Genomic DNA, 17,100 nt, shown 5'->3' with positions numbered 1-17,100 from the left:
GATTTACAGTCAGGATTCAGAATGACGAAAACTATAGATATACATCACACCTCCACACATAAATGAAAAGAAAGATTTATGCAATAAAGATTTCTTTTCTGATAATGATCTAACACACAAATGACAATAATGAAATTACACAAGAGGATTTATAATGAATATACAAAAATATATGCAAAATAAAGCAATATAAAATTCCCATGCACAAGAAAGTGCATCAGCAGTTAAATTTTGTTTTCCCATGATGTGCCTAATGTTGATATTTTACTCCTACAAATCAAATTCCACACCAGTAATCTCTGACTTTACTGTTTCATTTTATTGATGAAAGTTAGGGGGCTGCACTCACTGAATACAATAATTGGAGAAGGAGCTGAATTGATACATACTTCTTAAGTGTTGTAAAGCCAAAATTAAAGCCAAACACTCCTCGATAGTGGAATAATTTCTCTGGTGCTTATTTAATTTTCTAGAGAAATAGCACACTTTATGAACTGCGCCAGTTTTAGCTTCTTTAATTAATATGCCACCAACCTATATATCACTTGCATCAAAAGACATTTAAAATGATGGGTTGAAGTCAGAGGCTCAGCTGTTATGGAAACATTTAAGCAAAATTTATGATAATATCCAGCCATTCTCTTACTGTTAGGTACAGAGATTTCAGAGAGTTTTAACCTTAGCTTCTACAGGTTTAACTTGATCTTGTCCCACAATATGTCCTAAAAATTTAACAGAAGCTCAGCAAAACTCTTTTACGGAAATTGATTGTCAAATTCGCCTCACAAAGTCGAATAAAGGATTTCTGGATAGTTTCCATTTGATTTATTTCAGATGTCACTTTGTATAATGACATCATTGACATCACACCTATTCTATACCAAATGTTACCAGTGTCATTAAGCACTGTACTTTTGAAGGAGAATCTTTTGTACCAAATGGCAACACTTTGCATTTTTAGGGGCCACTTGCAAAGGCAGACATTTCTTTAGTGCTATCCATGAATTCATGGTATTGGAAATGAGTGTGTTCTGGTGATACTGCTCACTTTTATGTAGTCAGTTCACTACAGAAAGTGTTGAATTGAAAACAAGATGACTGCTATCGCTTAACCGGCTTGAAGCAGCTGTTCTGTTTTTTAGTGTCGTTTTCATGATATTTGTGCTTGTTACCTGTGTCATTATCGTTATTGTGTTCATTATGTATTGGCTGTTAAATTCGTATGTGTTTCTTCATCTCCTTGTTTTGGAAATGAGAACAATTATACTTTTTCTAAGCTGTCTTGCTCTGCTGTTTTTGAACAAACAGCCATCATGTGATACTCGCCAGTCAAATCATTTATGCTATGATGGACCCTCATTAATTGCTTTAAATGATCACTCCTTGGCTCTCCACGCTACATTGTGCTCTAGACTAAACAAACTGGGACTACATTCATCATTACCTACATGTAGACAGAAGTGAAAAAATAAACTTTGTTTCAAAACTGGCCAGCGTAGAACAGGAAGAAGAATTCCAGTTATCTCCCTTATTTCAGCTCAACAATTTAAAAACAATTAGACCGTTAATTTAGATAACCTAATTCAAATCCCAATTAATTCTTCAACCTTTGTGTCAACTATCCAAGAAATGCCTCTGTGCATTGCATTATTCAATGCCCAGTCAGTAGGACCACTGGAAAAGCGCACAGAAATAGTTAATTTTATCAATGACCAGAAAATTGACGTATTTTTTCTGACAGAAACAAGGCTAAAAACATCAAGCGATGAGTCATTCCCCCGTAATTCTTGCGGAGGTAGAATTGCTGTCATCACAAAGAACTCCATGATAAAATGTCTTAACCACACCACAACATTCAGTTTCGACCACACATCGTTTGAACTAGTGCAAAACTACACTCATACTGGAGAAAAGGTCAGTCCATTTTTTCTGCCTATACCGCCCTCCTCCTAGTAGAAAAAACAAGCTGGCTGACTCTCTCTTTTTGGAGTGGTTTACGAATCTCCTGGACCTCGGAAATTCGATAGGTGGCAACCTGATTATTCTTGGAGATTTAAACTTTCACTTTGACCATCCCGGAAACTAATGCACATCAAAACTCATAGATTCCATTAATGTTTTCAACCTGAAAGTAGTCAGTTAACCAACCCACCCATAAACATGGTCACATTTTAGACTGGATTCTTCATAGACCTGATGATAACATTCTACGGTCCTCCCTGGTATCCCATGACTTTGCATCAAATCACCTCTGCATTATATGCCATCTTGATGTATCAGTCCTTAACCCTCCACCTTTATCTGCTACTAAGAGAAACCTCCGTATGATAAATAAAACCAAACTAATGCAAGACATCTAAGCAAACCTAACAACTTGCTTACTTCCTACCACAGAACTCGATAACTGCCTGCGTTCATTGCTTGACAAACATGCCCCAGCTACTAAGTGCAGAGTATCAATTCAAAAGTGTTCTCCATGGTATAGCAGTGTTAGGGACCAGCTTCGCACTGCTAAAAGAGACCGCCCTAAAGCTGAGAGGCTCTGGCTTTCCACCAGACTCACTATTCATAAGCAAATCTATGAAGTCGCTAAGAAGAATGTCACAAATAATAGTCCATGCGGTGAAATCAGCCCTCTACACTACTAAGATCATGGAACGTTCCAGCTGCAAATAGCTCTATGAAATTACTAACAAGCTAATGTCAAGAAACAAATCTACACCACTTCCAACTACCTTCTCTCCAGTCGACCTTCCGGACATGTTTGCAAATTTCTTCCGTGACAGTACAAACCATCAGAGATAAGCTTGACACCACAATTTCAGTTGACTCATCGTCACCATACAGTTGGGATACAGAATTTGAGCAGCAACTATTAGCAGCATTTGAACCTGTCTCTATGGATTTTGTACGTTCAATCCTGATGAAGAGTGCACCGAAGTCATGTGAACTTGATCCAATTCCAACATCACTACTGACTGAGTGCTTAGATCCAGTATTGCCTTCACTAACTGATGTTATTAATACCTCTCTCTCATCTGGGGAATTCCCATCATTTTTCAAAACTGCCATTGTAAAGCCTTTGCTGAAGAAACCAACACCAGACCATAACGATTTAAAGAACTACCGCCCAGTTTCTAATCTCCCATTCATATAAAAAATCTTAGAAAAGATTGTTCCATCCCAGCTTGTATCTCGTCTAAATTCAAACAGTCTTTTTAGCAATGTACAATCTGCATATCGCCCTTGCCACAGTACTGAAACTACTCTTCTAAAAGTAGTTAATGACATTCTCTCAGCGTTGGATAGCGGAAAGGTTACAGTCCTCACCCTCCTTGATTTGTCTGCAGCATTTGACACAATAGACCATGATATATTACTTCGCTGTCTCCAGCATGTATTTGGCATTCATGATACAGCCTTACTGTGGTTCAAGTACTACTTGGTCAACAGGACACAAGTTGTATCTGCAAATGGAATACACTCCTGCCCAGTTGATCTATGTTGTGGTGTTCCACAGGGGTCTGTTCTTGGACCTGTTCTCTTCATTCTGTACCCTCGTCCGTTCTCAAGTGTCATAGATGATCATCCAGTGTCTCACCAATTGTACACTGATGACACCCAAATATACAAATCTAGCCACCCAACTGAAGTTGATGCTACCATCCAAGGTGTAGAGAGGTGCAATTCTGATGACATGTAACAAGCTGCAGATGAATGATGATAAAACTGAGACCATTTTGATCACAACACAAAGACTTTCTCATTCCAATCCTTTACCTCAAACAATAAATATCAGCAACACCAACATTAAATTCACACAATCAGTATGAAACCTAGGTGTCACTCTGGACAGTACTCTCACATTGCACCAACATGTCATGAACATATGCAAGGCTGCATATCTTGAGCTGAGACGCATCAGTTCAATTCGCAAATATCTTTCAGTTGATGCCACTAAAACACTTATGTGTTCATTAGTACTTTCAAGTCTGGACTATTGTAACTCAATTCTGTCTGGTCCATCTCAATATCTGCTCCAGAAACTTCAAAAAGTTCAAAACACAGCTGCTCAGATCATACTTAGAGTACCACGATCAGAGCACACCTCCCCGCTGCTCTGTACCCTACACTGGCTATCCATTCGATCCAGAATCAAACACAAAATTTGTTCTTTGTGCTACATTTCACTGTCGGACTCTAGTCCAACATACCTATCTGACCTCACCCATGTGTACATACCAGCAAGATACTTATGCTCCTCTACTGACAATCGTATACTCATTATTCCCACTATGAAAACAAAGTCATATGGACAGCGTTCTTTTGCATACCAGGGACCAGCAATGTGGAATGAATTGCCCACTGAACTTGGACACAAGGACACAGTAATCACATTCAAGAGGGCTCTCAAAACTCACTTATTTCAACTGCAAGAACAAACTTAAAAGACTGAATAAAGTTTCCTACCTTAAATATTTTCTGCATGTTTTTTTAATGTTTTCTAATTTCATGGTATTTGTTTTAGTAATAATCTCATTATATGTTTTTTATCTTATAGGTGTTGTCTAAAGTTGTAAAGCACTTAGAGCTTCTAAAGATTAGGCGCTATACAAAGTCTTCATTATTATTATTATTATTATTATATGGTTTTGGTACAGGAATAAACGGTTCACTCCAGTTACTTTTGCTTGGTTCAATAAAGTCATTCTCTGACAAATATTTAATTTCCTTTTCTCGACATACCTGCTTGAGAGGATTCATTCTGTAAGGGTGTTGTTTTACAGGTCTAGAATCTAAAATTTTAGCTTTGTGATAGATTATGTTTGTACAGTTTGGAGCATCTGGGAACAAGTGCTCATAATCATATATTAGCTCTTTTAACCTGTTCTTTTCTTGATGCTGTAGATTCATAATTTTGACTGTGTGGGACAGGGACATCTAAAGTTAGTAAATTATATTGAGGGTTATTTCGATCAATATGATCCTTTAATATATATATATATATATATATATATATATATATATATATATATATATATATATATATATATATATATATATGTGGCAGAATTGTTTCTGTTTCTACCTCTCAGGAGTGTCGTTGGTAAATTTAACCTACTCTCTTTTTAGCATGTGTAGGAACAATAATACCTAGCCTGAAATGGACTTTATCAGCAGGTTGTGAAGTTCTTTCCTTTTTGGTTTTGCCATACCTTTATTTGATTTGTGAATGGATAGACTGAAAGATTGTCTTGCTACAACACAGTGAGAGAGATAATCAAAAAATTTATATCCAAATCCTCTGTTAAAAGAAGTTTCTCTTTTAAGTAATTAAATGGTCCAGTGACAGTATGTCCAAAAGATAGTTCAAAGAACTAAAACTGGCCATTTGGCAAATAAAACAAGATCAGCAATATTTGGAAACATCACTTTTCATTTCTGGCCAATAAAACATGATGTAAGATCTTGTGATAAGTTTTATTTACTCCTAAATGCCAGTCAGGGGAGTTTCTTGGCCTAATCTAAGAATTTCCTGTCTATACAACATTGGAACAACAATTTGACCACTCATCAACAGCATGTTCATGTGGTTTCCATTTTTTCATTAGGACTCCATTTTCAGAAAATAGCTAGTTGGTGCCTCTGTGACATCAGCTTTGCTAATAGCCCTCTGAAACAAATAGGAGACATTGCCTAGAAACACCCTCAATGGGCAAAGAAGTTACTGCTGCAATTGTCACAGGTCCTGAAACTAAGTCTGATGACACCTTAACACGATGAAGAGTAACATTAACAAAGCCACACTCTACTCCATGAATAAGAACACATTTACTGGAAGACTTCTCTGATAAGATGAAAGTACCTGACAATAAAAGACTCTGAAAAACTCCTGTGTACCTTAACATTTTAATAGGGATATGATTGTTAGTATCACCAATAAGTTATATAGAACCCTACAACTTTCTTCATAATAAGATCAGAGTGGGACCCATCAAGTGTACTCCCTTCAGTACATGACCTTGACCTCTTAGAAATAAAAGCATTTGGAATGGCTCTGTCTTTATTCTGTAATATCAAAATTTACCTTGATGAACACCAGGTAGTTACTCTCTAAAATGCTGTATGTACAGCTGAAAGCTGTTCCTTGATTCACAAAGTTTTATTTGTCAATAAGTCTTCCTTTCAACAGATGCTTAGAAAGAAACCACCCCAGTCTCATGCAAGTACTTACAAATTTTAATCTCTCTGCCAACCTGCACTTTGTTCATGTCTGCACCATCTGCTTCTCCTTGTGCAGTTTTGGGGCCTGAAAATTATGTCAGTTTAAAGTCCAGATTCAATTTTATTTATGCGTGGGCTGGCCATATGTATGCAGCACTAGCCTGTCAGACTTTTAACATTTCTTATTTGTTCCTATAAATTGAAGGAAATGTGTTTTTTAATCTTTTAAATATCTTAAAAGAGTGATAAAGGTGCTTTGATGCAACTGGACATTGAATCATAGTGTAATACTGGTGTTGTTAAATATCACTGGAAATCAGCAAATTTAGTACACAATATGCTGACTACCAATCTAGGCTAGATCTTTGTAAGTCAAATGTTTGTCTGTTCTACACCATAGCTAAAACTAAGTATCAGTAGTATTAGATTACCATTAGATTACCATATGTTCCAGAGGCTAAGAGTTTGTTTAAGTATGGATGATCGTATCAATACAGGATATGCATTAAAAACACCTCTTTACAATGCAACTTGGTTCTTATTGAAATTAATGTTGATCTGATCTAAATTGGCTGCAGCGGGGTCAACTGAAAAATAATTCTTATTTGTATTTAAAGCGTTTTACTAATGTAGATAATATAGGACTATAGGTTTAGATTCTGCTTAGAGTTTTAAAAATTAATTACACTCTTTGGGTGAGACAAGATGATTTAATACAGGATAATCTTTGAAATTATTGAAATCACATTTGTAAACTATATTTTACGTTGCAGGAAATACAAAGATGTATTCATATGCATGAACAATAACAGTTCTAGAGTTTCCCCATAATCTAGGACTCAAGCCCAACTGATATCTTTGAAACTTTTTTGATCCCTACCATAAACCATGAACATGTATATATATACTATATGCTATCTAATTCTGTATAATCAGAATCTGAAAAACTGAAAGTACTTGATGGTATCACATGAGCTACCCCCACCCCACTTGGTACTCACAAAAAGTTAATGTGATAGCATCAAAGCTAGTGGATTATTCAAATTATACAGTTTCTGCATTCCTACAACAAAAAGTCCAATAGTGTTTTCATCAATGTTTATAAGTACATAACGACCCACAAGTTATGTGGTCATCACAGGTTATATATGAGTTTCATATTGTCTTCATCCAGTTTGAATGATAAAAATTATTTAAAATAGTTCAGTGTACAAAACTGATAAATTGCAGCATCACTGTCACTTGTATTAACTGATATCTTCAGAATGTAAAATTCAGATTCCTGACACTGACACCAGAAATAGGATGGCATATCCATGCAAGCTTTGCGCTGCAAATAAAACAACATATTTTTAAAGTCTGAACAGCACTGAGTTAGCTATTAATAAGCAACTTATAATAAATAGTCACAAAAATTAATCACAATAAATGTCCATTTTAAAGGTAGATATTAATAAAATCATAATTCAGTATAGTATGTTGAATGGATTACCATGTCATCTCATATATATATATATATATATATATATATATATATATATATATATATATGCATGTTTGTGTGTGTGTGTGTGTGTGTGTGTGAAATCAACTGAGTAAACTTTACATATTATGTGTCATGTGGCCCTCTGAACTCGCATGACAATTGAGATGATGCAGCTGTAACAGCCAACATACTATTCTAATGTGTTTGCATTATCATAAATTATTAGCCACCTAAAACAATGGCTGACTTAAAAAATATGACACTTCACAAAGATTTGTTTTAGCAAAAATTTGGGCAAATTATTCATTGTATTCTTGTTGGATTTTTATGTTATTGTTGGAATCCCTAGTAACATATTGGTTTCTTGAATACTTTACACATCCTTTCTAAAACCACTTTGCCAGTGTGGAGTTGCCATCATAACTAGAAAACATTTTGTGCCATTCAGCTATGGTTAAAAGCTCTTACATTTGTTTGGTTTGTTTAGCTACCACATGGAAAACCATTTTTTGATTGCCAAATACTATTTCATTTTGCTTTCAAACTAAATGAAAGCAACCAGAGTGATTTTATGCACACTTATGTGTCTTATTTAAAACCCTTTTTTATTTTAAAGGTTTGAGCACAATTACTTTTAAAACAAGTCTAAAAAACAAAATAAATGCATTTGATAAAAGGGCATTACAACAGCTAAATCTAACAGGACTATATTAATCATTATTTCATTCCGGTAGTAAAAGCATCTTAGCCTTTGAATGAGGCATGAATAGATTTTAATGATATTAATATTTGATTGAAATGAGAGGTTGCTATTATTTGTAATATAAAAATAGGCTCTTTATGTACCAGGTGATGGACTATACTGAGGTGGAGAGTCTAAATGAGTCCCTTCCAGTGAAAATTGAAAGCAAGGAGGAATTGGATCTATTCCTGAAATTTGAACATGAGTTGGGAAATGTGATCTTTTTCGGGTACCAAAAATATCTTTTTCTCTGTCAGTTTTAGGTTCTCAAGATAAGGCTTATTAATGGTCTTATTGACACTTTGAAATTAACCAAAAATCCATAAACATTTTCATACCATATGATAAGAAATTTGACAGCAAACATGTATATCCAGGTTAATGTATATGATAATGGAAATAACCTAAATCGAAACAGGATTTGTTTTTGTAAGAATATTTATTTTGATTGTCATATTTCTCAATGGGCTTAAAAAAATTCAGAATACTACTAATTTATTATTTTATTTGTGTTTTTGTGTATTTTCTCTTTTTTAACCAATAATTAACATGCCATTTATAATGTAAAGTCATGTAAAAATTGCATCAAATACTAATTGAGGGACATTCAAAATATTGCACTTTAAGCCTCGAGTTTTGTAATTCAGAATTTTCCATCTTTCTAGTACCAGTTATTGTTTGTGTTTATTATTATTATTATTATTATTATTATTATTCAGCTTTTATATTGCTACAAGTAGTCCTTTTACCTCATATTTGAAAATGATTACCAACTGATATCAATGCCTTAGTATCCTTTGATATACAGAACACAGGAACTAGGAACCAAAGTCATCCTAGATCCACAGTGGCTTATACAAGGACTGAAGATCTGGATCACATCCGATGAGGTCATCAAGAAACATCCTGACTTGCATGATGATTGGTACCGATTTAAGGATACAGGTCAACTCACAAAAAGACTAATGGGTATTTTTGCAATTTATATGCTTTCTTATGTATCTAAGAAATAGATCTAGGACTCAACCTGCCTTAAAGACCAGCTATGCAGAAACTCTTCAGTATGTACACTTTTAATGCATTTTATTGATTGCTGGTACAGTATATTTTGATAGTCACAAAATTACTGACTGCATTACTTTTCTTTCATTCTGTGTGATAAAATTGCAGAATAAGCTACAATTCTGTAATGCAGATGTACATGTATATTGATGTCAGAGTTATTGTAATGGGACTCCCCTGGCATTGTTGGCATTGTCAGTATCATCTGCAGTCAGGTTAATTGTATAAATGTTTTGTTTTATGCTTTATGCATTAGATCTTCAAGGAACATAAGGTATTCCTTGCATCATTTAGAACTAATCCAGAAAAATGTAGGTCATATTACTCTACCTTTTTACACAATGGCTTAATTATCAACAGTTAACTGAAGCATACATGTTTTTTAATAAACGAATTCCAGTTGCAGGCATTATATGTAAATGGAACTTGGCCAGAGTACATATTTCATAATTATGAATTACTGAAGAGGAATATGGGTCACCATTACCTACTTTTCTTATTATGCATTAATAAATGTTGTTTACCTATTATCCCAAGTTTAAATGTCATGTTCTACTGATAAATCTCCAGCTCTAAGTAAGGCAGTGTTTTTATTGTCATTCCCTGGATTGTCAGTCTGACAGCATTGGGCAGTGCTTTCCCATCATAAAAGTGGCTGATGAGAATCAAAAAGCATACAATTGACTGTTAAGAACATAAGCTCACACAACAGTTTGTCTCTCCTAAAGCCCTTCATTGCTAAAGTCCTTCATGGTCTGGCTGAAGAGATAGAATGTGTAAAGAAAACCTCAGGTTAGGCCAACTATTTTTTTAAAATATAAATGTTTAAATCACTCTGATAATCAGCTTTGCTCAAAGCAGTTTGTGGAAATACCCATCAGGATACCTCTGCTCAAATCTTTCTGACATAGCTGTGTTGTGCAATCTAGGTATTTAGAGTGAGATTGAAATGGTTGAAAATCTCAGATTTTAGAACATCTCTCAAGTGAAACAAATCAACATTTGCTGAAATGATAAATTAGTTTTCACCAACCACTTTGCCTGTATCTATCAAAACCAGTTTCTGAAGCATCCCATATCCATTGCAGTGGTTTAACTGCCAGTAGACCCTTTCATCCCGTATCCATTGTAGTGATTTAACTGTCAGTAGACCCTTTCATCCCATATCCATTGCAGTGATTTAACTGTCAGTAGACCCTTTCATCCCATATCCATTGTAGTGATTTAACTGTCAGTAGACCCTTTCATCCCATATCCAATGTAGTGATTTATCTGTCAGTAGACCCTTTCATCCCATATCCATTGTAGCAAAATAACTGCCAGAAATAGGGTCACCTAAAAGGTGTTTGTAGGAGGAAACAATTATTGGCATACAAATTCATCCTCATACAGAACCAGCAAAAGTCAGTTATGCCAAAACTGCACCATTTTCATTTTCAAAGTATACACCTTGGTTATTAAAACCACTAAAAGTGACATTCTTGTGTTTCTGAGTCAATCCAATAAAATGAGAGCCCCTTTTCGTAGCCATGCATCTCTGTAGACAACTATCATTGCAACATCCCACGACACCATCTTGGGGTAGTTACCAGATAAAACATCCATTTTTACTGCATACATTTTAGCTATACTAAAAATTTTGAGGTACACAGAAACATCATAAAAATCCAATTTCATAATATGTGGATCCACTTTCAATTCCAAGCCTGACATTTACCAACCTCTTATTAAGTTGGATCTTACAGAGCATGATATGCTCATAAAATCAAGAAACATTATTCTGTATTCTTGGCTACCTATAGTAGTCACATTAGTATTAATGGGATTTAAGACAAAACTGCCCAGCAGCCACTCATTGCCTTGGTCTTGGCCCAGTTTACTTTCTTTCACCTCACAAAAACAAAACTGATTTTAATTGGATGTCAACCAAATTTGGTATCAGGCCTAATATTAATGAGACGTCCACTCAGGTCAGCATTATATCATTTACCTGCTCATTATTATCGTACCCACACAATTTTTCTTCTGCACAACGCCTTCTTTATCACACTTAAAATAGATTTATTAGGCAGCTTGATATGAATGAAACCCTATCAAAGGTTCATTGTCAGTGATACTTGTTCAGCATGCAACATCAACAGAATGCTTTACTTTGGACTTTTCCTTTTATAGGAGAAAACTCAATAATACATATTGGATTTCACCCAGAGTTTGTGTTGATTACACATTGGCTTTGTTGCAATTTTGTGCATGTCATCTCTATGATAATTGAACAGAGTTATGGCTACAGATTGTTGGATGTGCAAATGTATGTTTCCACTGATGATAATCCCTTAATTATTTTTTAATTTTATACAAATTTCTGTATTGATATAACTAAAATGAAATTTGATTATAAGCTTTCATTGACACCATTTAGTGAAATTATGTCCGCTGGATTTTATATGAAGCTTTCTATTTTGAAGAAACTTTGCCTGTGTTTGACTGTCAGTGTCATGCATCATCAGTAGTCTATTCTCTTGCAGATGTACCTTATCTCATTTTAAAATCAGCATACGTTCAGGAATGGAAGAAGTAATTCACATTTGGTAGATGTTTTCATTGATGGATAAAAATGACTAGATCAAATATGTCAGTCTTGTAGGTCAAACTTCATCTCACATCTCGATGTTTAACATCAAATAATCTTGACACATTAAAAGGACAATGTTTGTGCATGCAAAACCTCATTCACAATATCATTAAGGTATTACAGTATAGGGAACAGCATCATGTTTCTCTGACTTTGTTTCATGTTTTTACATTATCGTTATTAGTATTATTATTGGAAAAGGAATGATGTTCTTAATAGTGCCTAGAGTCCTGGTTTGTTGAGTTAGGTATTTCACTGTTGGGCCTAATATATGCAGTTGCATTATTCATTTAGAGTTCTTCATTATCTTCATTGTCTGGGGGTAGAGGTTAACAAAAAGGTGAGGATTATATTATTCTGTCCATCAATTCATGCATGCTTTTATGCATTTGTAATGTTGCACAACTCCTGCAGCACAATCTGAGATGTCAACTTCAGACTTCGGAATATAATCAGGGCTAGTCCACAGGTGATCATAACAGGTTCAGAATTAGGATCCATCTCCTGGCAATAGAAGTTGTGTTTGTGGGAAAACTTAAATATGCGTGCAAAATGATGGAGGAGCTAGCGATAACTGTAAAAAAAACATGGGGATGATGCATTTTTTCTGCAGACTTCCAGTGTGAGTTCCAGCATGTATGTAACATTTCTGGCTGCTCCTTACTTTTTTCCTTGAGACTCTCATACACTCAGGCAACATCTTGATATGCCAGAGATACATTTTAAGATATTTTTCTTTCAGATATGCTTTGGTCAAAGCACTTAGAGTTTGATCAACACAAGCAGCATCTCCTAGATGTGATGGAGAAGCTTAACATTATTGCGAGGCCCTTTGTGAAGAAGTCGGACGAGGTGTGTTTAACTGTATTATATTTTTGACCTCTATTCCTTTTAAAAGTAGATCCTAAGAAAGTAGAAGATCCAGACTCTACATTTAACATTAAATCTATTTGCTGTAATTAATTAGAGGCATATTAAACTAAAGGAAAATATTATGCAATGATACAATACTTATATTCAGAGGTGTAAAGGTATGTCTGAGAGTCATCTGTCATTGTATCCTTACCAATTTTAATTTCCCTAGACTGTAAGGCTATGGTAGTTTTTGACATGGACCTGCATCCATTGTGCATCATGTGTAGTCCATATGGTCCACTTTCATTAGTGCCACTCTTGTGTCCACATTTCTGATCTAATTTGAACCAAACCTGGAAAATGTGTTTATATAAACAAACTCCTGGATCAGGTCAATAATGAGTGAGATCAATGCATATTAATGAGGTGTTCTTATACCTAGTTTGCTAACCTTGTTACTTCCCCAGAGGCCATATGTCTGATCTGAATTTGATCAGCTTTGGAATACTTCCTTATATCATCTCAGAGGAATTGAATAATGAGTGAGATCCATCAAGTGATCTTGCACCTAATTCAGACATGATTTTTCTCCATTTTAAAGTGGAATTCCACTTTTCTCCTGACTTGAATCTGATTTTTCTTGATATAGTCCATTTATTTTTACCATCTCCGATCCGTTTTTTTTTTAAAACTGTCTGTTCAGTCCCATTCTACAACGACCCTGGTAGTGTATTCCATATATTAGTTAGCCCATGACTCTCATAAAGAGTATTCTGATTGGTCAAAAGTTTAAATTCATCAAATGAATCTTCGTGTATGGAAACTGATGGCAATGGAAAGAAGAAGCGTGCTTGCAAAAAATGACATACAAATTGTTGAGAAAGACCATGACATGAGAAGTTTAGATTAAGGTTTAAAAAATGTATGGAAATGGGAATGGCTGGAGCAAAAAGTCTACGGAAATTTAGTTGGTCAGTTTATAAGAAATGTGAACGCTAGAGGACTGGCATTTTGTGACCTCTGCTCTATGGTAATAGTGGTCTGAAGCATTTTGGAACAGCACCTACAAAAGAAGCTGCATATGAAAAAATTGAAGCTCAGAAGGCATCTGGAAAAAGTGCAGTTAATTACTATAAGAAGAAAGATTTCTTACATGAGAGAACAGATGTAGCTGTCTGTCAGAATATGCGCACTGCCCGTCGCCAATACAAGCACCAGCCTGAAAGGAAAAAGGCTGTCATTGAGAATGAAAAGAAACAATTGCACATTGAGCCAAAAAAGTCAGTCAAAAAGGAAGGCTAAAGAAATCTTTGCCAAAGCTGCAAAAAGAGCTCGACTGGCATATCAGCAGGTTGTGTCCATTGAAGAAAAAAACAAGCGAATGTATGGGATTATTTGTATATAGTTTATGTTCTTGTGTGTTTATTTTACAGATTTGTTATTAAAAGAGAGAAGTATAATATTTTTGCTGCAAAAATTTAGAAATTATTGTAACTTCATTACGATGTGAACACTGACATGCACATGAAATAACTTACGCATTGGACTTAATTTGAATTTCCACTAAAGTTTATTCAGAACTTTAATCATGAGAAATTGTGTCTATAATTCTAGGATTATTTGGAAATTAATTTGCAATACCAGCAGTTCCTTTTTTTTAATACATTTTCTCTTTGTATGCTAGAGAAATTATTTGTCGAATTTTACAGAGCTGGTTGCTTCTCACTCATTTCTCTTACGTGTTTTAAGACCACAGAGTCATAATAGAAAATTAAGCACTAATACTTTGGATATGAATTTCTCCAAACTATTTTTAAAAACCTTGGGGGTTTTGGGGTTGTTTTGTTTGCTTTCTGTAACTGCATTTGTTGTTCTTCTTTCTGAAGCTCAAGCTTTCCTAACTCAGTTTCATTCTTGTATTTTAATTTCAAGTTATAGCTGGATGGAGACTCACTAATCAAATTCAAAGAACTTTAATCCAAAACATTCTTTTCTACCAAATAATGGACCAAAATATATTTGTCTTGCTTCATTAAAGAAGTCTTTGTCTCAAAAAGATCCTATTTTCTGGCAAGCTGAAGCAATTCATTCTTTTTCAAGGAGTCTAACTATTCCTGGTTAGGATTTGAAATAAAGATTTCCATTTAATATAACATGGTGAAAGCTTGTTAGTTTCAGTAAAAATTTCTAAGATGTTAAATAATACCTAGGACATAGAACATTCCAAAACAGGGTGAATTTAAATTTCAAATATAATGTTTTCTGAAATATTAGAGAAATTATTTTCCCAGATGAGCTGCCAATTAAAGTAAGTAATATAAAAAATAATTTATTTCCCTTGGTTACAAGATGAAAATGTAAAAAAAGAGAAAATAGGGTATTGCAAAATAAATCCCAAATAATCCTAGAATTACAGACACAAGTCCTACTACTTTTTGGGATATCAAAATTATATCTAATGCTAGAAGTGTTGATGTACCAGTGGTGGCCTGTGTAGTAGTGATGTGCCAACAGTCTTGTGTTGGATCACAATAATCCAATCCAAGAATATATCCTTATTTGAAATTTCACTATAAATAAAAGTCTCAATTTCGAAGAATTGTATTTTTTGAAGAGCACTTTGTATTTCCATTGAATAAATAATAATGATAAATAATTTGAATAAACAAATTCTAGCCCAAATGAATTTCTGGACATGACAATAATACAACTGATTCTGATAAGATCTTAGAACACAAGTGAATAATTTATAGAAAAACAAGATTATATAGTCCTTTACTTGACCTCAGGTCACAATAATCATTTTCCAATAAAAAACTATTACCTAACAATTGTTTAACAAATTTCCATAATAAAATCAATGAAATTGATTCATATCAGACTCAGTATCAAAATAAAATATGTAATTACTTTGACTAAAAACATCATCATAAATTATTTTGCTTTTCTGATCACATGCATTCTTGTAAAAGATGTTAGATATTATTATGTCAAGCAAATTAAGATTTTTATATTAATTTTGTACTCAAAATTCAGGATGACTACTGTTGGGTCCCCTGCATGGTCCAGACAAGTGCTGCTGAATATCTGAAAATACATCCAAAAAGAGAAGATGTGACCAAGACACCAACACTTTGCTTTGTGTCTGAGATACAATTCATCCATGTTGGTGTGTTCCATCGCCTGCTTGCATCATTTTTGTCAAAATGGCAGCCAATCAAGATGGGAGAGAAATATCTCCTCTTTAATGGGATTTGTGAGTTTGAACTTGATGAATGCCACAACCTCATATTGTCACTGAACGATTACATTATCCAGGCTACAGTGATCAGATTTAGCACAAAAGGAGATGATCCTGAGATTTCTGTTTGTATCAACATCCGTGAATACATGCTGACAGCTCTAAAAGAGATTGCAGATTGCCTATGTCCAAGTTGTAGTTTTGAGATTTGTATCCAGTGTAACAAGTCTCCAATACAGAGCAATGAAGGGCTACACAAAATCACAGACCTACGAAAGATGAAAGAAATGAGATGCAGTTCACACAAGGATGGTCCTCTTCACTGTGTTGATTCAGGTCAACTCCTTCGGTTCTGGGAGGTAACATGTCTATTTAATGCTCATTTGCTGTACTAGAAATATTTTAAAATCTCTATGTAGTACCTTTATTCTGTCATTAAAGGTCTCACATTGAAATGCTGTCGTTAACGGTAAAGGACCCACATTAACATGCTATCATTTAGGGCCATGCATTAACATGCTGTCATTAAGGCCCCATATTGAAATGCTGTCATTAAGGTTCCACATTAACATACTGTCACTATGAGCCCTATATTGAAATGCTGTCCTTAAGAGCCCACGTTGAAATGTGGTCATTAAGGGACCCATATCGAAATGGTGTCCTTAAGGTCCCACTAATATGCAGTCATTAAGGCTCCACATTGACATACTATCACTAAAGGCACCATGTTGTAACAGGACTGACCTGAATGGATGCTTGGATTAAATAACACGCCACAAAGTGATGAAAGATGGAAGTTTATGAAATGAATTAATAAGATGTTGTTGTTGTAGGGTTTAATGCCATTTTTCAGCACA

The 17,100-nt window shown here is 34.7% G+C and overlaps 1 protein-coding gene across 1 annotated transcript in view; it reads left to right on the top strand.

Annotated features, from left to right (window-relative positions):
* LOC149791455 (uncharacterized) overlaps positions 1-17,100 on the top strand; it is an 81,272-nt gene that overhangs the window by 50,575 nt on the left and 13,597 nt on the right. Inside the window, exons 8-11 of the mRNA XM_089971362.1 lie at positions 8,561-8,682; positions 9,262-9,422; positions 12,890-12,999; positions 16,039-16,602. Coding sequence (XP_089827488.1) covers positions 8,561-8,682; positions 9,262-9,422; positions 12,890-12,999; positions 16,039-16,602 — 957 coding nt within the window. The remainder of the gene's footprint in view (positions 1-8,560; positions 8,683-9,261; positions 9,423-12,889; positions 13,000-16,038; positions 16,603-17,100) is intronic.

The sequence above is a fragment of the Sinohyriopsis cumingii genome, chromosome 9 (genome assembly GCF_028554795.1).
Source record: "Sinohyriopsis cumingii isolate HCF-2022 chromosome 9, ASM2855479v2, whole genome shotgun sequence".
Lineage (NCBI taxonomy): Eukaryota > Metazoa > Mollusca > Bivalvia > Unionida > Unionidae > Sinohyriopsis > Sinohyriopsis cumingii.
The sequence above is the reverse complement of the archived record's forward strand: the minus strand, read 5'-3'. Positions and strand labels throughout refer to the sequence as shown.